The following is an 18,271-nucleotide window of genomic DNA, read 5'->3' on the forward strand; positions in this document are numbered from 1 at the left end:
ATTTTCTCCAGAAATTATTCACTTATTTCTGACATTGTGACTTATCCTATGAGGTAAAAAATGATGCAGTCCTCATGTGTAAGTGTGTGTATTGTACCTGCGCCTGTGTGTACATATACACATATTTTTCAGATAAACAAGCTGTGGTATCTCCATACCAGGGAATACTACTCAGAGATAAAAAGGTACAATGGCTCATGCCTGTAATCCCAGCACTTTGGGAGGCTGAGGTGGGTGGATCACCTGAGTTCAGGTGATCTGTTTAAGACCAGCCTGGCCAACATGGCCAAACCCCATCTCTACTAAAAATACCGAAAAAAAAAAAAAAAAATTAGCCAAGTGTGGTGGTGGATGCCTGTAATCCCAGCTACTAGGGAGGCTGAGGCAGGAGAAACACTTGAACCCAGGAGGTGAAAGTTGCAGTGAGCTGAGATCACACCACTGCACTCCAGCCTGGTCGACAGAGTAAGATTCCGTTTAAAAAGAAGGTATACTGGAAAGGGGCAGCATGAGGGAGGCTGTGGTGGGAGATGGTTCTGTATTTCGACTGTGGTGTTACACATAATAAAGTGACAAGGAACTACATGCACACACTCACCAATGCCAGTCTCCTGGTTTTCATCCCGTGCTATAATCCTGTAAGATATCACCATTGGGGGACACCAAGTGACACCCACAAGGACTATCTGTGTAACTTCCTGTGAATCTGTAATTAGTTCAAAATGAAAAATTGCAAAAAAGAAAAGGGAGTTGGAAAAAACGGGCACCTGGCGATAGACTGGTACGAATCAAAAGATGCTTATTCCCAAAGAAGAAAAAGCAGCAAAGAATGTCAACAGCCAATTAACAAGAGAATAAATGTAAATGGCCAATAAACATATGAAAAGAACCAATGATTATGAAAAGTTCAACTTACCAAGCTGGCAAAACTTACAGAAAACTAAATATATAAACATATTATATCTCTGTCTGTCTATCTATGGAAGATTAAGCATATAGAAGTCTAAAGCCATATGGCTGGGGTATGGGGAAAATCCTCTCACATACCTGGTAGAAGCTGGTGTGATTTGCTTATTTAGTTTTCACTAATTAAACACTAATTGAATGCTTGAGAGGTTGGCTAGTCCCCGACCAGCACAGACCGGGACTGATGCTGTCCCCTGGGCGGGTGTCTCTGAGCTGCTATAACCTCTCTCTGCCCCACTCAACATGGCGACTCTGGGCATCCCCAACCCAGCATGCCCATCTTAAGACCTGAAGGAATGAGGGGTGATGGCCTTCATGGGGAGACTGGGGACTCTGGGTCTGAAACATGTCTCCTGGCAGAGAGCAAGGCCCCCGGCAAGAAAGACACCAGATGTCACTAGTGACACCATGAGCATGGGGTTCAGCTCTGTGTGCTCTACCCTCCAGAGGCAGGGTCCAGACACACAGAGGCAGCCTGGGCGTACTCACGAAGACAAGCAATGGACTCCCCAGCAAGCACCCCAAATCCACGGACAGAACGCAACAACCCTGGGGCTCGCTCTTCCTCAGGGCGGACACACAAGGAATCCTGAAGTCGTGTGAGCAACAGGTGAGGTGGCCTCTGAACCCCTCCTGGTTCTAGGGTGTCTGGAAACTGAGCACAGCTCACCACCTTCTGTCACTGTCAGCCACATTACTTTAAGAGCCTGCATGGGACCCCCACTTTTATTATCAACATGGCTGCCAGCAAAATCCTATTCAAATGTAAGTCAAACCACAGCATGCCTCTGGCCAATTCCTAAGTCCTTCTGGCAGCCCTCAGGGGCCCCTCCGCAGGCACCACGAGCTGTCGCCTGTCACCCACTGCTCTGGCCCACCTCCCGTCACCTCCCTGCTGCACTCTGGAGCACCAAGCCTGCTCCTGCCTTGGGGCCTCTGCGCTTGCCATTCTTCCAGCTACAACAACTCTTCTCCCTTCTCCCAGGGACCCACCGTCTTCTGAGCTTTCCGGAAAACACCACCCTGGGAAGCTACGTTGGTAAGAGCTAAAGCCAAGACACAGAGGCTTAAACAAGACAAGCTGAAGGCCACTTCTGTTGTGGGTCCATGCTGACCGCTCAGATTCTTGACAATGGCCAGGCATCAGGAAAAGGGAGAGGCTGGGGTAAGTGTCATTTCGCCCCTAGAGCAACGTCCAGCACTCAGTCCCATGGCTATGCTAAACCACAAGAAGGCAGAAAATGTAGTCCAGATTTGCGGTCATCTTCTCAACTCTGTTACCATGGCAGAGGGAAAACAAATGCCAGGGCTGGGCACCATGGCTCACGCCTGGAATCCCAGTGCTTTGGGAGGTCGAGGCGGGAGGATCACCTGAGGTCAGTAGTTCGAGACGAGCATGGCCAATGTAGCGAAACCCCTATCTCTACTAAAAATACAGAAAAGTAGCTGGGTGTGGTGGCAGGCACCTGTAATCCCAGCTGCTCGGGGGAGGCTGAGGGAGGAGAATAGCTTGAACCCAGGAGGCAGAGGTTACAGTCAGCTGAGATTGTGCCACTGCACTCCAGCCTGGGCAACAGGGCGAGACCGTCTCCAAAAAAACAAACAAACAAACAAATGCCAGCAAAAACAGAGAGCCAAGAATATGTGGAAGCTGCTCCCATGGCCGCCCCACGGATCCATCCAGGATCCCCCAGGCTGCTCAACAGCTCCTCCCGGGGACAGTTTGCTGGCTGAGTCCACACTACACAGCCTGCCCTGTCGCTGTGGCCAGGTGACCGTGTTCTCGTTCAGGAGACTTCTGAGGACGTGTTGGACGGCACTTCTAGGAAGTCACTCTAAAAGAAGAGGGGAGCTCTCCCTCCCCACCCTCCTCAGTCTGGCTGGAACACAGCTGAGAAAAGGAGCGCACGCCTGGACACTGGGAGAGCTCTGGACCGAGCAAGAAAACACACAGCCTATATTCACAACTTGGTTACTACATTTCACTGGCCACAATTTCAAGAGTAAGTTATGAAAAACAGTAAGTAGTTCCATTTATTCAGGCCATTCTGTACCTTGAGATGCCACTGGCCTGCTCACAGGTCATGTTTGGAGGAAAGGTAGACAGTGAGAATTATTATTAACTAGGTAAGAAGCAAAGAGCTGTGGAGCCAGGAAACAAGCAGACGGGGTGATGAACAGCAGGACATGAGGGTAAGGACCAAGACCACCACTGCCCTGCTATGATCACACAGACTCTCTATGGAGCCCGGGAGAGCTCAGCCGGCCTCGCCCTGTCTCACCTCCCCACTTCCTTTTTTTTGGAGACAGGGTCTTGTTGCACACACATGTTGCACAGGCTGGAGTGCAGTGGTGCAATCTCTGCTCACTGCAACCTCCACCCCTGGGCTCAAGCGATTCTCCTGCCTCAGCCTCCAGAGTAGCTGGGATTACAGGCGTCCCACCACCATGCATGGCTAATTTTTGTATTTTTAGTAGAAGTGGGGTTTTGCCATATTGGCCAGGGTGGTCTTGAACTGACCTCAAGTGATCCATCTGCCTTGGCCTCCCAAAGTGCTGGGATTACAGGCGTGAGCCACCGTTCCCGGACCCCTTCAGGCATCTTTTACATGAGTCACAGTGATTTCTGGAAAAACAGCAACTCAGATCTGTGATTTACTGCTCTGACACCTCAGTGGTGCCTCACTGCCCATAAGTGAGTTCAAACCGCTTGGTACATGTGGTTGCAGAGAACGCTGTGACCTCTGAGACCTGCGTGCACCCACCGAACAGCTCATAGACTGGGTGGCAGCATCCCACCACTGCTCCAGTTAGGCGGCCCCTCCTTCTCCAGTGGTGAGGACAGGGATGCAGAGCTCATCCATGCCTAAACCGACCACGCACAGCATCTCCCTGGCCACGTGTCAGGTCCCCTCCTTGCTCCTGGTGGTGATCTGTTCACGTGAGGCCTCATTCTGCTGCCATCATTTTGCAGCCATAGAGGAAGCCAGGCCAAAAACGAACCAGCACAGAGAAGCCCAGGAAAGCCCAGGAAAGGGCAGAGAAATAACTCACACTGCACATAAAGCTCCCGCCTGTGTCAGTTTTTGGCTCACAAAGCGCCTTTGGTTAAGCCAGTTTGAGCTGGGATTTCTGTGCTTGCATCCACATGTATGCACACTCTTCTTGGCTAAAGCCTGCTCGACTCTGCAGGGCAGCCCCTGGCTCAGCAACCTTCTGCCCTGCCGGCCGCTCTCCCAGTCCCTGCCTCTGTCTGCTCCCTCTGCCACCTCACTCTGCACTGTCTCCTGGGTCATCCTACCTGCCTTTAGAAAAGTCTCCTCCAAAGACCTCTGACCTCCTCCTGCCAGATAGAATCGTCTGCTTTTTTCCTTTATGCTTAACACAGCCTGATTATTTTTCAATTATATATTTTTTGAGACAGGGTCTCGCTTTGTTGCCCAGGCTGCAATCAGTGCGGTGGCGCGATCTCAGCTCACTGTAGCCTTGAACTCCTGGGCTCAAGCGAGCCTCCTACCTCAGCCACTGAATAGCTGGAACTGCAGGCACGCACCACCTTGTCTGGCCTCAATTATATTTCTTACCACATTTATAACAATTATGTGCTTGCATGTCTGTCTGTCCTACCGGCTATGTGAGAAAATGAGAGCTGACCTCAGCACAGGGCCTGGCACACAGAAAGGATTCACTGAAAGAACACGCTCCACGGCATGGAAGGAGGACTATGACATACAAATCCAGGTCACACTCACGTCAGGAGCCACACACCAAAGACACTGATATATCTATGTCATACCATTCTAATTAACTAGATCCTAAAATTCAAAGGTACACCAAGGCTGGGCCTGGTGGCATGCACCTGTAATCCCAGCACTTTCGGAGCCCAAGGCAGGAGGAATGCTAGAGCCCAGGAGTTTGAGACCAGCCTGGGCAACACAGTAAGACCTTGATGCTATGAAAAAGTAAAAATTAGCCAAGTGTGGTAGCACATGCCTGTGATCCCAACTACTTAGGAGGCTGAGGCAGGTGGTTTACCTGAGCCCAGGAGTTTGAGGCTGCAGTGAGCTATTACCACCCTACTGCACTCCAGCCTGGAAGACAGAGCAAGACTGTCTCTTAAAAAAAAAAAAAAAGTAAAGAAATAAATGGTATACTCAAAAGTAGACGATTTATGGCAATATCATCCACATAGTATAAGCACATTAGTTAATGTGCAAGCTGTATTTAAAAATGCTATATTTTGTTTTATTAAAAAAGAGGACAGACAAGAAGATAATGTTTGTATTAGTTATACTGATGACCAAAGCCTTTCTGTTGAGCATCCTGCTATGTCTTACTTAACTGTGTTTTAGAAGATGAGGTCTAACCTGGTGAGATTATCTTCCTTTCAACTGAGCCACAGGAGTGATGCTCATGGGGCGTCTGCTGTCTGTGACCGGCAGTGGACAGCAGTGGCCATGCACGGCAAGGGGCCAGTGGGGAGGGCGGCCAGGCTGCCTCCCCTCTGTGGAAAGCGAAGATTTCCACCCCCTGCCCTGGCCCACCCTGCTCCTCAGAGGAGAGAGGAGGGATTACCGTCACAAGGTAATCACCAGACACAGCCTTTTTCCTCCTCTTTTTGTTTCTACCTCTGACTGGAATGGCAAGAAAAAGCAAGACAGCAAAGGGTACAGGGAGGCGCCTAGTACCTGGCCGACAGCAATTCTCAAAGCAGCTGCAGCTCTTCACAGGAGACTGTCAAGTGCTGTCAGCTGGGGAAGAAAGAAAAGCAAAAAACAAGGTGATGAAGCATCACCCTAGAAAAGCTTTGACGCTCAGTAAGAGATTCGAAGAGAAACAAGGGTCTACAGCAGGGGTGGGGGAGGGAGCCCTGGTAATAGTGTTCAGATGGGTACGGTCTTTCAGTTTTGTTGTAACTGTGTGTTTTGACAACAATAACTATTAGGGTCCTACTATCTAGCTATTTTAATAAAATGCTCCATCATTTTTTTTGAAGAATAAAAAGAAGTGCAAATGTATAAAGCATAGGAATAACAAACAGTCATGCACCCACCAACCAATAAACAAGAATTTCACATCATCTCTGCATTTGGTTATTACAGCCTTTACAAATGCATTACTGGCTTCAACAGTATATTTTCTGTATCTTCACAAAGTCTCGTGGTCTGAAGCCAGGAGATAAGATCAAACCAAAGGGATGACTACTGACCCACCTGTGGCCACCTCACCCTAATCACCCGCCAAGTGCACATCTAGAGTAAAAGCTCGCTCGCTGGGGACAGGCTCGTGTTTGGTCTTCTTCACTGCAATATCCCCAGCATGTAGCACCATGTCTCACACAGTAGGTGATCCATGAATGCAGAATAAATGAACGAATGAGTGAAGAAAGGGAGAAATCCGGCCCAAATTTCTCACAGTGATTACCAAGATGATGTGGCCTCAGGCACACCATAACTGCTGTGGGCTTACTTCCATATTGTGACAATACGGGGGCTTGACTTCCTAAATTGGGAGGTCCCGTCCAGCACTGACACCCTGCACCGATGACCAGGGCAAAGACAAGCCTGTCAAAGCTGCTGCACCATGCCGGATCCCAGACAGAAGGCCCGCTCGATATGATCAGCCCCGATGCTTCTGTTTCCTTCTTTGGAAAATCCTCAATTTCCATCCAAGTTCTAAATGAACGAGAATCTTCTTTCTCAGACTGTGTGAGTTTATGGGGAAAAGGTGTAAACCTCAATTTCACACTGAGATATGGACATGTATTTCCCAATTGTTTCTTACATCCCTGCTCTTTAGATTAAAATTTCCTTTCTACCGCAACCACATCTTCCACTTTCTCTTGGTTCTTTTACCTTAACTGTTAAAGTTAACTTGAGAAGGAACGTGCAGATGCAAAGGGGCTAGTAAAAATGTCATCCTTAAGATGCCCTGGAGGATATTAACAGTTATAGGCAAAAGCCTGAGGAGAAACAGGCTATTTGCAGGGTCTCAATGTATCTCCCTAAGATATGCGTTAACAACACAGAGAAAATACTGACTTCCCAGTGGAGAAAGCTGGCCAACAGTGCCTCAACCAAGCGACCCAGGTTTGCAGCACCAGCCGCTGGACAATATCACACACTTCCTGATCAGATGATCTGAGCAGGGCTCAATGGCACGCCTGTGGTTTCTGTGCCAAAAAATGCATCCCCTCATCCTAATGACGAGAAAATACCACAAACCCAAACAGGAATATTCTACACAAGTCCTGTCCAGTGCTCTGAACGTGTCAAGGTCATGAAAGACAAGGAAAGATCAAGAAGCTATCATGGACTGCAGGAGACCAAGGGGACACAAAGACTAAACACAATGGGGGACTCCAGGCCAGAACCCAGCAGACAGGAGCGCTAGAGGAACCGGCAGACAGGAGCGCTAGAGGAACCGGCAGACAGGAGCGCTAGAGGAAAGATGGGTCATATTCAGACAAGGTCTACAGTTAACTGATGCTTTCATACCGATGCCAACTTCTTAGTTTTAATAGTTGTACTGTGGTTGTGTAAAACATTAACATTAGGGGGACTTGGAGGAAGAATAAGGAAATTGAACTGAGGGGACTATTAGCAGACTATATAGTACCTTTCAGATAAATTAGAAAAATAAAAATTACTCTGCAGGAAAAAGATGTGTAAAAGACATGAATAGGGCGGGGTGTGGTGGCTCATGCCTGAAATCCCAGCACTTTGGGAGGCCAAGGCAGGTGGATCACTTGAGGCCAGGAGTTCGAGACCAGCCTGGCCAACATGGTGAAACTCCATCTCTACTAAAAAATACAAAAATTAGCCGGTGTGGTGGCAGGTGCCTATAGTCCCCACTACTCGGGAGGCTGAGGTGGGAGAATCACTTGAATCTGGAGGTGGAGCTTGCAGTGAGCTGAGATGGCGCCACTGCACTCCAGCCTGGGTGACAGAGCGAGACTCCGTCTCAAAAAAAAAAAAAAAACACGACATTTCCAAGAGCAAAATATGAAAAACAATTCAAAAGTACCTCAGTGAAAGAAGGAATGGATCCTAGTATCTTTTCACAATGGAGCATCGGACAGCAGTAAAAAGGAAAGAACTGCAGCTATGTGCCTTGCGTGAAGAAATTCCAATATGAGGAGTGAAAAAGGTAAGTCACAGAAGCATATGTACTACACAGTAAGAAACGACTTATATGAAGTTTAAGAATCAGTAAAACTCAAGACTGTTGTGTTTACAAATAATAAATGGATATTATGGCAAAATCATAAGAAGGGCAAAGGATTCATGACTCCAACTTGACTCTGGGTGCTCAGGGGGCAAAGGGCTGTGAGAGTCAGAGGCATTTCTGGATACGCTGGGTGTGTATTAATATCAGCTGTGCACATTTGTGCTGGTTATCAGAAAAATGTACGTTTTATTTTATATACGGTTAATGTTGAAAGGTAGGAAAAAAAAGGCAAACAAGCAAAAGCCCCCAAATTTTCTGGTTACAGATTCAGACCCTAAATGAGTCTAAATAGCTGGGCTTTGTGAAGTTTTTAGACCTTAAAACGAAGGGAACAAATCTGAAGGGAATAACTGGGTGGGGTCGGATTTGCTTCTGAGGCGCTGATCTGAAAACGTTCGTGATTTGCCCACATCCACATGTCCAAAGCTGGGAAGCTGCTATGAGGGGATATTTCCCACTATGAACAAGATCTCTTAAAAAAAACGAAATTCCTTGGGTTGTGCCAATTCGGATGATTCTAAGAACCCTCCGTATTCCCAGAAGAAAGCTATTGATCTTGCCTGAGTGGCTCTTGCTCCCTCCCTCTTGAGCCTTTTATGTAGCATCTGCCTCCGTCCTGTGTTCTGGTTTTGATCATTACAACTTACGATGATTGAGAGCTTGCTTGGACTGTTATACAGTTTTTAAGGAAATTCAACTAATGGTCCAAAATAGTTGTGTAAAAAACACACTATCAGGTGCCCAGAAAGGTTTATTCACTCACCAGCTGAAACTCGCTCCTCCGGCTGAAAGCCTCCCTGATGCCAGAATCCCTCCAGAGTGCGCTCAGGGCCGGGACGTACAGTTGGAAGGTGGCGGGCTCCACAGGCAGCCCCGCCTTGTTCTCGAAGGCCATCAGGAACATCCCATGCTTCTCATTTTCAGAATACTGCCAGGGAATGCCAAGCTTATCTCGTGCATCAACAAGAACCCTTGAGCCCTAGAAAATAAAAGAATTAAGAGAGGATTTGATTGCGTTCCGAAGACTAAACCACACTAGAAAACCTCAAAATGGGTATCGATTGTCATAACACAGAAAACTCACAAGCTCTCAAATGTGCAGTCAGAGTCTGTCTCTTGGTTTGCTTATTGTGGCGTGAAATGTCTTAACTCCTAGGAATATAACCTCACCAAGAGAGATGCACATGGCCGAGGACGGTGGCTCACACTGTGAGCCTACCCTTTGGGAGGCCAAAGAGGGAGGACTGCTTGAACACAGGAGTCTGAGACCAGCCTGGGCAACAGAGCAAGACCCTGCTTCTACAAAAAAATAAAATTAAATTAAAAACAGCTGGGCTTGGTGGTGGCACACCTGTGCCTTGGTGGTGGCACACCAGTCTCAGCTGAGTGGGGAGGATTGCTTGAGCCCAGGAAGTCAAGGCTGCAGTTATCTATGATTATGGCAGTATATTCTAGCCTGGGCAACATAGCAAGACCCTGTTTCAAAAAAAAAAAAAAAAATAGAAAACAGATGTACATAAGCACCACAGAAAGAAGTCTACATTTTGCCATCACTCATTTGCAAAGCTACTGGAAAAGAAACAACTGAGCAGGGAGGAGGTAGCAACAAATTCAGAAAATTTCACTGGAAAATGAAGTGTATCAGTAAAAAGTCAACTTTTTTTTTTTTTTTTTTTTAGATGGAGTTTCACTCTTTTCACCCAGGCTGGAGTGCAATGGAGTGATCTCGGCTCACTACAACCTCCGCCTCCTGGGTTCAAGCAATTCTCCCGCCTCAACCTCCCAGGTAGCTGGGATTACAGGTATCTGCCACCATGCCTGACTAATTTTTTATTTTTAGCTGAGATTACAGGCACCCGCCACCATGCATGGCTAATTTTTGTATTTTTAGTAGAGACGGGGTTCCACCATGTTGTCCAGGCTGGCCTCAAACTCCTGACCTCAGCTGATTCGCCTGCCTCAGTCTCTCTGCCAAAAAAACGTTTTAACAACTATAGTAGCCCCCATCCCTTACCGTGGCATAGGTTCCAAGACCCTCAGTGGATGTCTGAAACACTGAACAGTACCAAGCCCTACCTGTATTGTTTTTAAAGTTTAATTTATGAATTAGGCACAGTAAAAGATTAATAATAATAGCTAATAATAAAATACAACAATTATAACAATATACTGTCATGAAAGTTAAGTAAATGTGGTCTCTCCTTCTCTCTCTCAAACGTGGTACTACTGTCCGTGACTATTTTCTGTTGGTGGCTGGCTGTGGAAACGAGGGATGACTGTACTGCTACGAGTACTACCAGCGCTACTACTGTCATCGTCACTGAAATCTGGCAGCTCCTCTATTCCAGAAGACACAACTGCTTCTTCCAGCTTAAAATGGGTGGGAAAACATAAAAATCCAGGCAGTCAGCAGTCACGAGACAGGAAAAGACTAAAATATGACAAGCCAAGTAGCCCGCCCACCAAAACAGGAGCCAGGGGATCATGTTCTAGATTTAACGTCACCACTGTGATGAGAAACTACTTTTCACTCTTCTGCTTATTTCCTCATTGTTAAAAATAAAGTTAATATTTTTCTGCCCCTTCTTACCTCACCAACAGGGTCAACGGGATGAAGAAATAACCTAAACTAAAATAGTATTAGGGAATGTAGTCAGCCTTTGGAAAATATTCTGTCTCAGCAAAAACAGCACCCCCTGAGCAGTCAGAAGGTCTATTTCACCATTCTTAGACTAATGCTTCGAAATCAGCAAGGCAGTGTCTATGAGAACTTCCTGTGTTCTTCTGAGGGGCACACTGCATACTCTCTGGTATGGTCCACACTGTAGGATGTACAGAGTGCTCAAGGGCCCTGAGAAGGCAATCAAATGCACATCTGTCCATCTGGAAAAGCCTTCTCATCTCAGAGCAATCTGGGGCACTCAGGCCAGCTGAGAGCAGCATCCCATCCTCCAGGACAGAGAATACCATGGTCAGCTATTCACTACGCACTTAACCTATGTTCTTTTTTTGGAGACAGGGTCTTGCTCTGTCACCCAGGCTGGAGTGCAGTGGCATGAACATGGCTCACTGCAATCTCGACCTCCTGGGCTCAAGCGATCCTCGCCCGCAGCCTCCCGAAGAGCTGGGACCACAGGCATGCCTCATTATGCCCGGCTAATTTTAAAATTTTTGTAGAGTCAGGGTCTCACTATATTGCCCAGGCTGGTCTCAAACTCCTGGGCTCAAGTGATCCTCTGGCCTTAGCCTTCCAAAGCGCTAGGAATGACAGGTGTGAGTCACTGCAGCCGGCCTTTTTTTTTTTTTTTTTTTCCCTTTTTAAGTAACAGTTTTACTGCGCTATCATCCATGTACCACAGAACTCATCAATTTAAAGTGTACAAGTCAATGATTTTTAGTTGGCACTTATCCTGAAAAGCTTCATTTCTGACATCCAGGGCAGAGTAGATGAATCCATTCTGCCTCCTTCATCTCTCTCCTGCAGCATCAATTTGGTGCCTGTAACTTCCGCTTCTGCCTTGAACCACTGAGTCAGATGTAATGATGACCAAAGAGTAGTTACACCTCTCCTCCAGACTCAGCTCACCAGGACGGTCTGGTTTCTCCTCCAGACCCAGCTCACCAGGACGGTCTGCTTAGAGATGTTCCCCAAACTTCCCCCCGCAGGACCTCGTCTGTCTGCCGTTGGAGACCATGCCTAGTCCTACCGATCCACAAACATTTGTTCAATGTGTTCGTTTGTGGGGGAAACAAACTTTAAGAAACAGTATCTGACCCCCCCAGAAACTCAGAATCTGGCTAGAAAGACAAATATATGGATTAAAAAAAACCACCCATCACGATTTTAAAAAACCTCAGCAAACTAGGAATAGAGAAATTCTTCAGCCTCATAATGGTGAAAGATTGAATGCTTTCCCTCCAACACTAGGAAAAGACAAAGATGCCTACTTCTGCGACTGCTATTCAACACGGTACTGGAAGTTCTAGCCAGTGCAATATGGTAGGAAAATGAAATAAAAGATCATACAGCTCAGGAAAAGCAGCGGGGAAAAAAAAGAGAGAACAGATTAGACAGAAAAAAAAAAAAAAAAAAAAACACACAACTAAACCTATTTGCAGATAAAAAGATGATCTATATAGAAAATCCCAAATTAATTTACCAAAAAAACTCCTAAACAAACGAATCCGGAACAGTGGCAGGATATAACACCACACAAAATTCAACTGTCTTTCTATATACTAGCAATGGACACGTGGGAAGTGAAATGAAAAATGCACTACTACCAATCACTGAAATAATGAAATAGGTATAAATCTAACAAAATATGTGTAGGACTTACGTGCTGAAAACCGCAAAATGTTGATGAAAGAAATTTTTAAAATCTAATAGAGAGATATACCACAGTCACGAATTGAAAGATTCAACACAGTATCAATATCCTTAAATTGATAAACAGGTTTAGCACAATTTCCATAAAATCCCAGCAGGATATTTTGTAGATATAAATATGATTATTTGAAAATTTGTATGAAAAAGCACTAAATTAGCTGGAGCAACTCTGAAAAAGAAAAGTGGGAACAGTCTCTCTGATTTTAAGAATTATTATATGGATATGATAATCAAGACTGTGTGGTATTGGTGAGGTGACAGACACACAGATCAATGGAACATAACAGAGAACCCAGGGATAGTCCCTGATACCGCTAGCTGATTTTTATAAAGGTGCAAAAGCAATTAACAAGAGGAAGCCTGGTCTTTTCAACAAATGCTGTTGGAGGAATTGGACTTCCATAGGCAAAGAAAATCGGAGGGAGGGGAAAGAACCTTGACCTAAACCTCACAGCTTATACAAAATCAAATCAAAATGTAAAACTATGTATCACATAGGAGAATATCTTCAGGATGTAGGGTGTGGTCAGAGTTCTTAGATGTGACTCCAAATACATGATTCATATGAGAAAAATTATCAATAAATTGAACTTTATGAAAACTAAAATATTTTGCTTTGCCAAAGACCCTCTTAAGAGGCTGAAAAGAAGCTGTGAACTGGGGGAAAATGTTTGCCAATCACACATCAAACATATCTGACAAAGGACTCATTTAGAATATACAAGGACATTCAAAACTCAACAGTTAGGCCGGGCACGGTGGCTCACGCCTGTAATCCCAACACTCTGTGAGGCTGAGGGGAGAGGATCACTTGGGGCCAGAAGTTCGAGACCAGCCTAGGCAACATAGACCTCGTCTCTAAAAGAATATCAAACAAATTAGGCAGGCATGGTGGCGCACGCAGATAGTTCCAGCTACTCAGGAGGCTGAGGCATGAAGATCGCTTGAGCCCAAGAGTTTGAGGTTACAGTGAGCTATGATAGTGCCACTGTACTCTAGCCTGGGTGACAGAGCAAGACGCTGAGATACATACACACATACTCAACAGTTTAAAAAGCAAACAATCCAGTTAGAAAATGGGCAAAATTCAGCAGGTCACAGAATGAAACGAAGAGGAAAAAAAATTTTTTTTTAAAGAAAATGAGCAAAAGACATGATGAGATATTTCACTGGAGAACATATGCAGACAGCAAATACGCAAGTGAGAAGATGTTCAACATCACCAGACGTCAGGAAAAAGCAGATGGAGACCTCAGTAAGACACCGCTATACACCTGTTAGAACAGCTAAAAAACAAACCAAAAAACCAGCGGCACCACCAAGTGGAGGTGAGGATGCAGAGACGCTGGACCTCTCCTACTACTCTGCTGGGGGAATGTCAAATGGTACAAACTAGAAAACAGTTGGGTGGATTTGTAACTACTAAAAATGCAACTCCCATACAGCCTAGCAGCTGTACTTAGGTATTTATCTCAGAAATAGGAAAGCTGAGTCCACACAAAACCCTGTAATGTTCACAGCAGCTTTGTTCATCATAGCCCCACACTGGAAACAAGCTGTGGCACGCCATACCATGGACTATTACCCAGCAATCAACAGGAATTCACTACGGGAATGCGACGACTTGGATGGAGCTCTAGGACATTGTGTTAAACGAAAAGTCAATCTCAAAAGATCACGCACTATGCGGTTCTGTTTACATAACATTCTTGAAGTGACAAAATTACAGAGATGGACAAGAGATTCATGGTTGCCAGGGGTTAGTAAAGGGAAAGATGGGGGGAGAAGTGACTAGAAAGGAGAAGCACGAGGGGATCTTTGTGGTCTGGACTGTGGTGGTGGTTACAGAAACCTACACAGGTGAGGAAAGGGTACAGAACCACACACACACTGTCCCAAAGCCCATTTCCCGACTTCAACAGCATACTGAAATCACGTGTGTCATAACCACTGGGAAAAACTGCATGCCTCTCTGTACTGTCTTTGAAACCTCCTGTGAACCTATATTTACTTCAAAATAAAAAGTTTTAAAAAGTTAACTAGCAACCACGGCAACGTAAGTTCCAACTATGTGATGTGGGGAGGGAACGTTAGCAGAGGCCAAAGGAAGAGATAGTAGGACAAGGTGAGGCTTGCTCAAATCCTAACTGGAGAAGGGTCTCAAACTGAGCTTTCAGAAGTGTGGGTTCATCTGAACGAGCAGCGGTGGTGGACTGGAATCCAAATGTGACTTGAATAAACTCTCCACTTCCCTTCCTCCCAGCTCCCCCACTGTGATTCCTCCTCTGGGTCCTCATCTCCCCACTTCCTTTGACTACACCACACCAAACTCCTGCCTTCCCAAAAGGACAAAACCAAAAAGGCTCAAGTACACAAGGAAACAAAGGCAATTCCTCTTTCCCCCACTATGCACAACAAAAACTATCTTGGCACAGAGAAGGTAGCACACAGATTTCTCTGGCGAGGTCTCGGGCAAAGGGTCTCAGTGCCTTTGTACAAATCATAAAAACGCTCTCCATCGTCCAGGCAGATGCAGCCGAGCCTGGCAACGGCGGCTTGGATGGGGTTTCAGCCTCCACTGCCCTCCCAATCGAGTTACCAACCCTCCCGCCATCCGGCAAGGCCCTGCTCAGCCAACTTAAATACAGAAATTGGGTCTGACCCACCAGGTATCTATTCAGGGGCTATTTTTACAAATGAAAAGTTTAACTTCACAAGGAGTACAAGCTCACTCAAAAGTTCAATCGATAACCCCTAGGAAGTCGCATTTTTTTATGTCAAAGACGAAGTCAGGGGGCAAAGCCGGACTTGGAAGGCCAAAGGTCACTTATGAAAACTGCAGCACTGCATAAACCAGGCCTTCCCCAACTATCGGGGTGAACATAGGCTTGGCTTAAAAACACACACAGGCAAAACCGACCCATACAACAGCAGTCTATTCCCACCACACAATCCGCCCAAGCAGGCTGGAGCCGGTCCAAATGAACTGCACCAACAACGAGAAAAGACTCCTCCTTTCTCTTTTTCAAAACCCAAGAAAGGTGGCTAAACGACGGATGAGCTTTGAATTACAACAGTTAACTACAGTCCATTTTCTATACCTTTTCCCCTTCCTTTGAAGGAAAAAAGGCATTAAAAAACAGATGTCTCTCTTTTGCCCCTTTACGTTTATTCCTGTCAAAAGCTCTCTGACAACTTTGTCCTGAAAATCCAAATCTGAGTTCCAGGAAAGCTTTCTACCTGGGGATATCTGGCTAAATTCTGAGTCCCTTTTTTTTTTCCTTTTTAGAGAGAGATGTAAGCTCCTTCTGGAGTTTAAAGCCTGTAGCAATAATATATTTACCGTACTTTTGCAGAATGGATAGTTACACATTTCACCATCATTATATAGAGTTACTAAAGTCTTAAAAGTAAACTACTAGTATAGGAGGCATATTATAATAATAAACCTCTTACTCCTATCCTTTCCCCATAAAAGACCAATTTTCTAAAACACAAAAGCCAAGAAAATCCTAAAACTCACATACACTTAAAAAAAGCAAGAAAGACAACTCACTCAAGTCTCTTTAATGGCTAAGAGAAAAATCCTTTTTTCAGTAATGGTGTTACTGAAGTATTAATTGTTTGAATAACCATATATTTTATTTGGTTACCCAAATATAAACAGTTAAAGTCTCAAACGGTTGATGACTTCATCTCAATACAATGTTACACTTCAAACTGTTCAGAGAGCATATTTTTAAGACAACTTATAAATCCAGCAACTTAAACTTCTAGTCAAAGAATAGATTCCCTCTCTGCTGGGGATGGAGATTTTTTTAGGGGGTGGGGTGGGGTTCAATTCCCCTGGATGAAGACCAAAAATTGCAAATCCTGTTATCTCATTTCAAAATAGATTATGTTAGTTTAGCCCCTCATCAAACCAAATCTTTTAAGATTAGTCATTCCTTAGTAAAATCTTCCCACAATAAATACCAAAGCTACGAGAGACATAAAATGCTGTAAGATAATATGAGCCTTCTTCTACAAGATGAAACCGTTCCATTAAGACAAATTGAAGATTTTGGATGTTCACTCGGGCAACAGCATGTGGACTTGGAAAGCTCTGCTTTTTAAAAACCCACTCGGCTGAGTTGTTTGCTTTTGGCCACCATCCAAATAAAAGAAACGCTGCCAGAAGTGTAAACAGGATGCATTTCTTTACATTGATGAATCCAGCGAGCAAAGACAGCGCCTCTTAGTTCCTCTCGAAAACTGAAGTGCAGGATACCTTTTAATGTAAAGCTCAGCGAGAAACTGATGAAGGGAGGCAGTAAACTGTCAAACCAGCCATCAGAGCCTCTGCCGTTTCACGCGCAGCCCTGGCCCCCCTAACTCCGCAGGTTTGCCTTCTGGAACAAATGCACTGTTGTACTGGATCAGGTGTATCATTTCTCTAAGAAAGCCCTCTCTTGGCTCTGCCAGTGACTATACCGAAGGCTCAACTCACGCAAAGAAAAGTGGTGGGTAATGAATGGAGAAAAGCCCAAAAGGCAGTAAACTTGGCTCCTGCTCTGGGAGAACTTTCAAAACAAGCACAGCAGCACGACAGAGCCCGAGCGGATAAGCGAGAGCCTCAGATGCAGAGTACAGAGGCCAGCCCCATAACCGGAAGGACAGGACCGTTGGAGGACAGCCCGAACCGCCACCGCTGGTGAGGCCGTGCTCACAGACAGGTTGCGGAAAGCTAAGAAATCTGTGTAAGAAACGGGACAGTCGAAGGCATTGGAAAAGGAGAATGGCAAAGTCCAAGGCTGCCTGCAGGTTCCGTGGTGGGTGGGATGGGCGGCAGGGAAAGCGCAGCTAAAGCAGGAGAGGGATCAAGAGCCCCCAAGTGCTCTCACCCCAAGTGCTCTCAACAAAAGATGGAGAGAGATCCAACACTAGGAATTCAGCAAACCTGCAGAGCAGGGAGGCAGTGAGGGCCCTGCTGTGTAAGCACAATACCCACCAGTTCTCCCAAGTCAGGTCCACAGGAGGGGATGGTTTGGAAGGGGTGACACTTAGGTAGGTTTTCCACAAATTTAGTTCAGCTGGACAGTGGGAAATCCAAGCTAAGCTTTTCAAGAGGAGATGGAACTGCAGAGAAAACTCTGGGTTTAGGAAGGGCACAGGAGAAGCAAACTATCATTAGCTGTTTTCAGCTGCCTTGAAAAGGTTTTCCTGAAAGTCCAAAAAAAAACCCCCCCCCCCCCCCAAAAAAAAAAAAAAAAAACAACTCCAAACCAATCCAGATTTCCCCAGATCTCCTGAAGTGGAAAGTGAAAATCCAGGCTCCGTTTCAAAACTCAAAAGCCAGCAGGCTGGAAACTTCTGGAATCATCTCCCCGGCCCCCGCCGCCAGCCACGGCCACGGGCAGACCAACTTCTTCCTCTCCTGTTCTTCCAGACGTCAGGATAAGCCTCGGAATCTCCCTTCACTAAAAATTTCACTACATGACAAACACCAGTAGAAGGGGAAACAAAATCATCCTGTGAAGTACAGAAAATACCAGCAAAACTTGAGTGCACACACACCAAATATCATTCTAAGGGGAAAAAGCCTGCACACACTATCAACAAGTAACAGCTTCGTGTGCCAATTCAGTGTTTTCGAAATTCAAGTCAGGATCTGCATTGTGGAATAATTTACTAGGCATTTTAAAA

General features: G+C 45.7%; 1 protein-coding gene across 1 annotated transcript in view; it reads right to left on the reverse strand.

The window, feature by feature from the left end:
- GNA12 (G protein subunit alpha 12) overlaps positions 1 to 18,271 on the reverse strand; it is a 115,139-nt gene that overhangs the window by 56,538 nt on the left and 40,330 nt on the right. Inside the window, exon 2 of the mRNA XM_050785649.1 lies at positions 8,960 to 9,175. Within this exon, the coding sequence (XP_050641606.1) occupies positions 8,960 to 9,175 (216 nt within the window). The remainder of the gene's footprint in view (positions 1 to 8,959; positions 9,176 to 18,271) is intronic.

Source organism: Macaca thibetana, chromosome 3 (assembly GCF_024542745.1).
Source record: "Macaca thibetana thibetana isolate TM-01 chromosome 3, ASM2454274v1, whole genome shotgun sequence".
NCBI lineage: Eukaryota > Metazoa > Chordata > Mammalia > Primates > Cercopithecidae > Macaca > Macaca thibetana.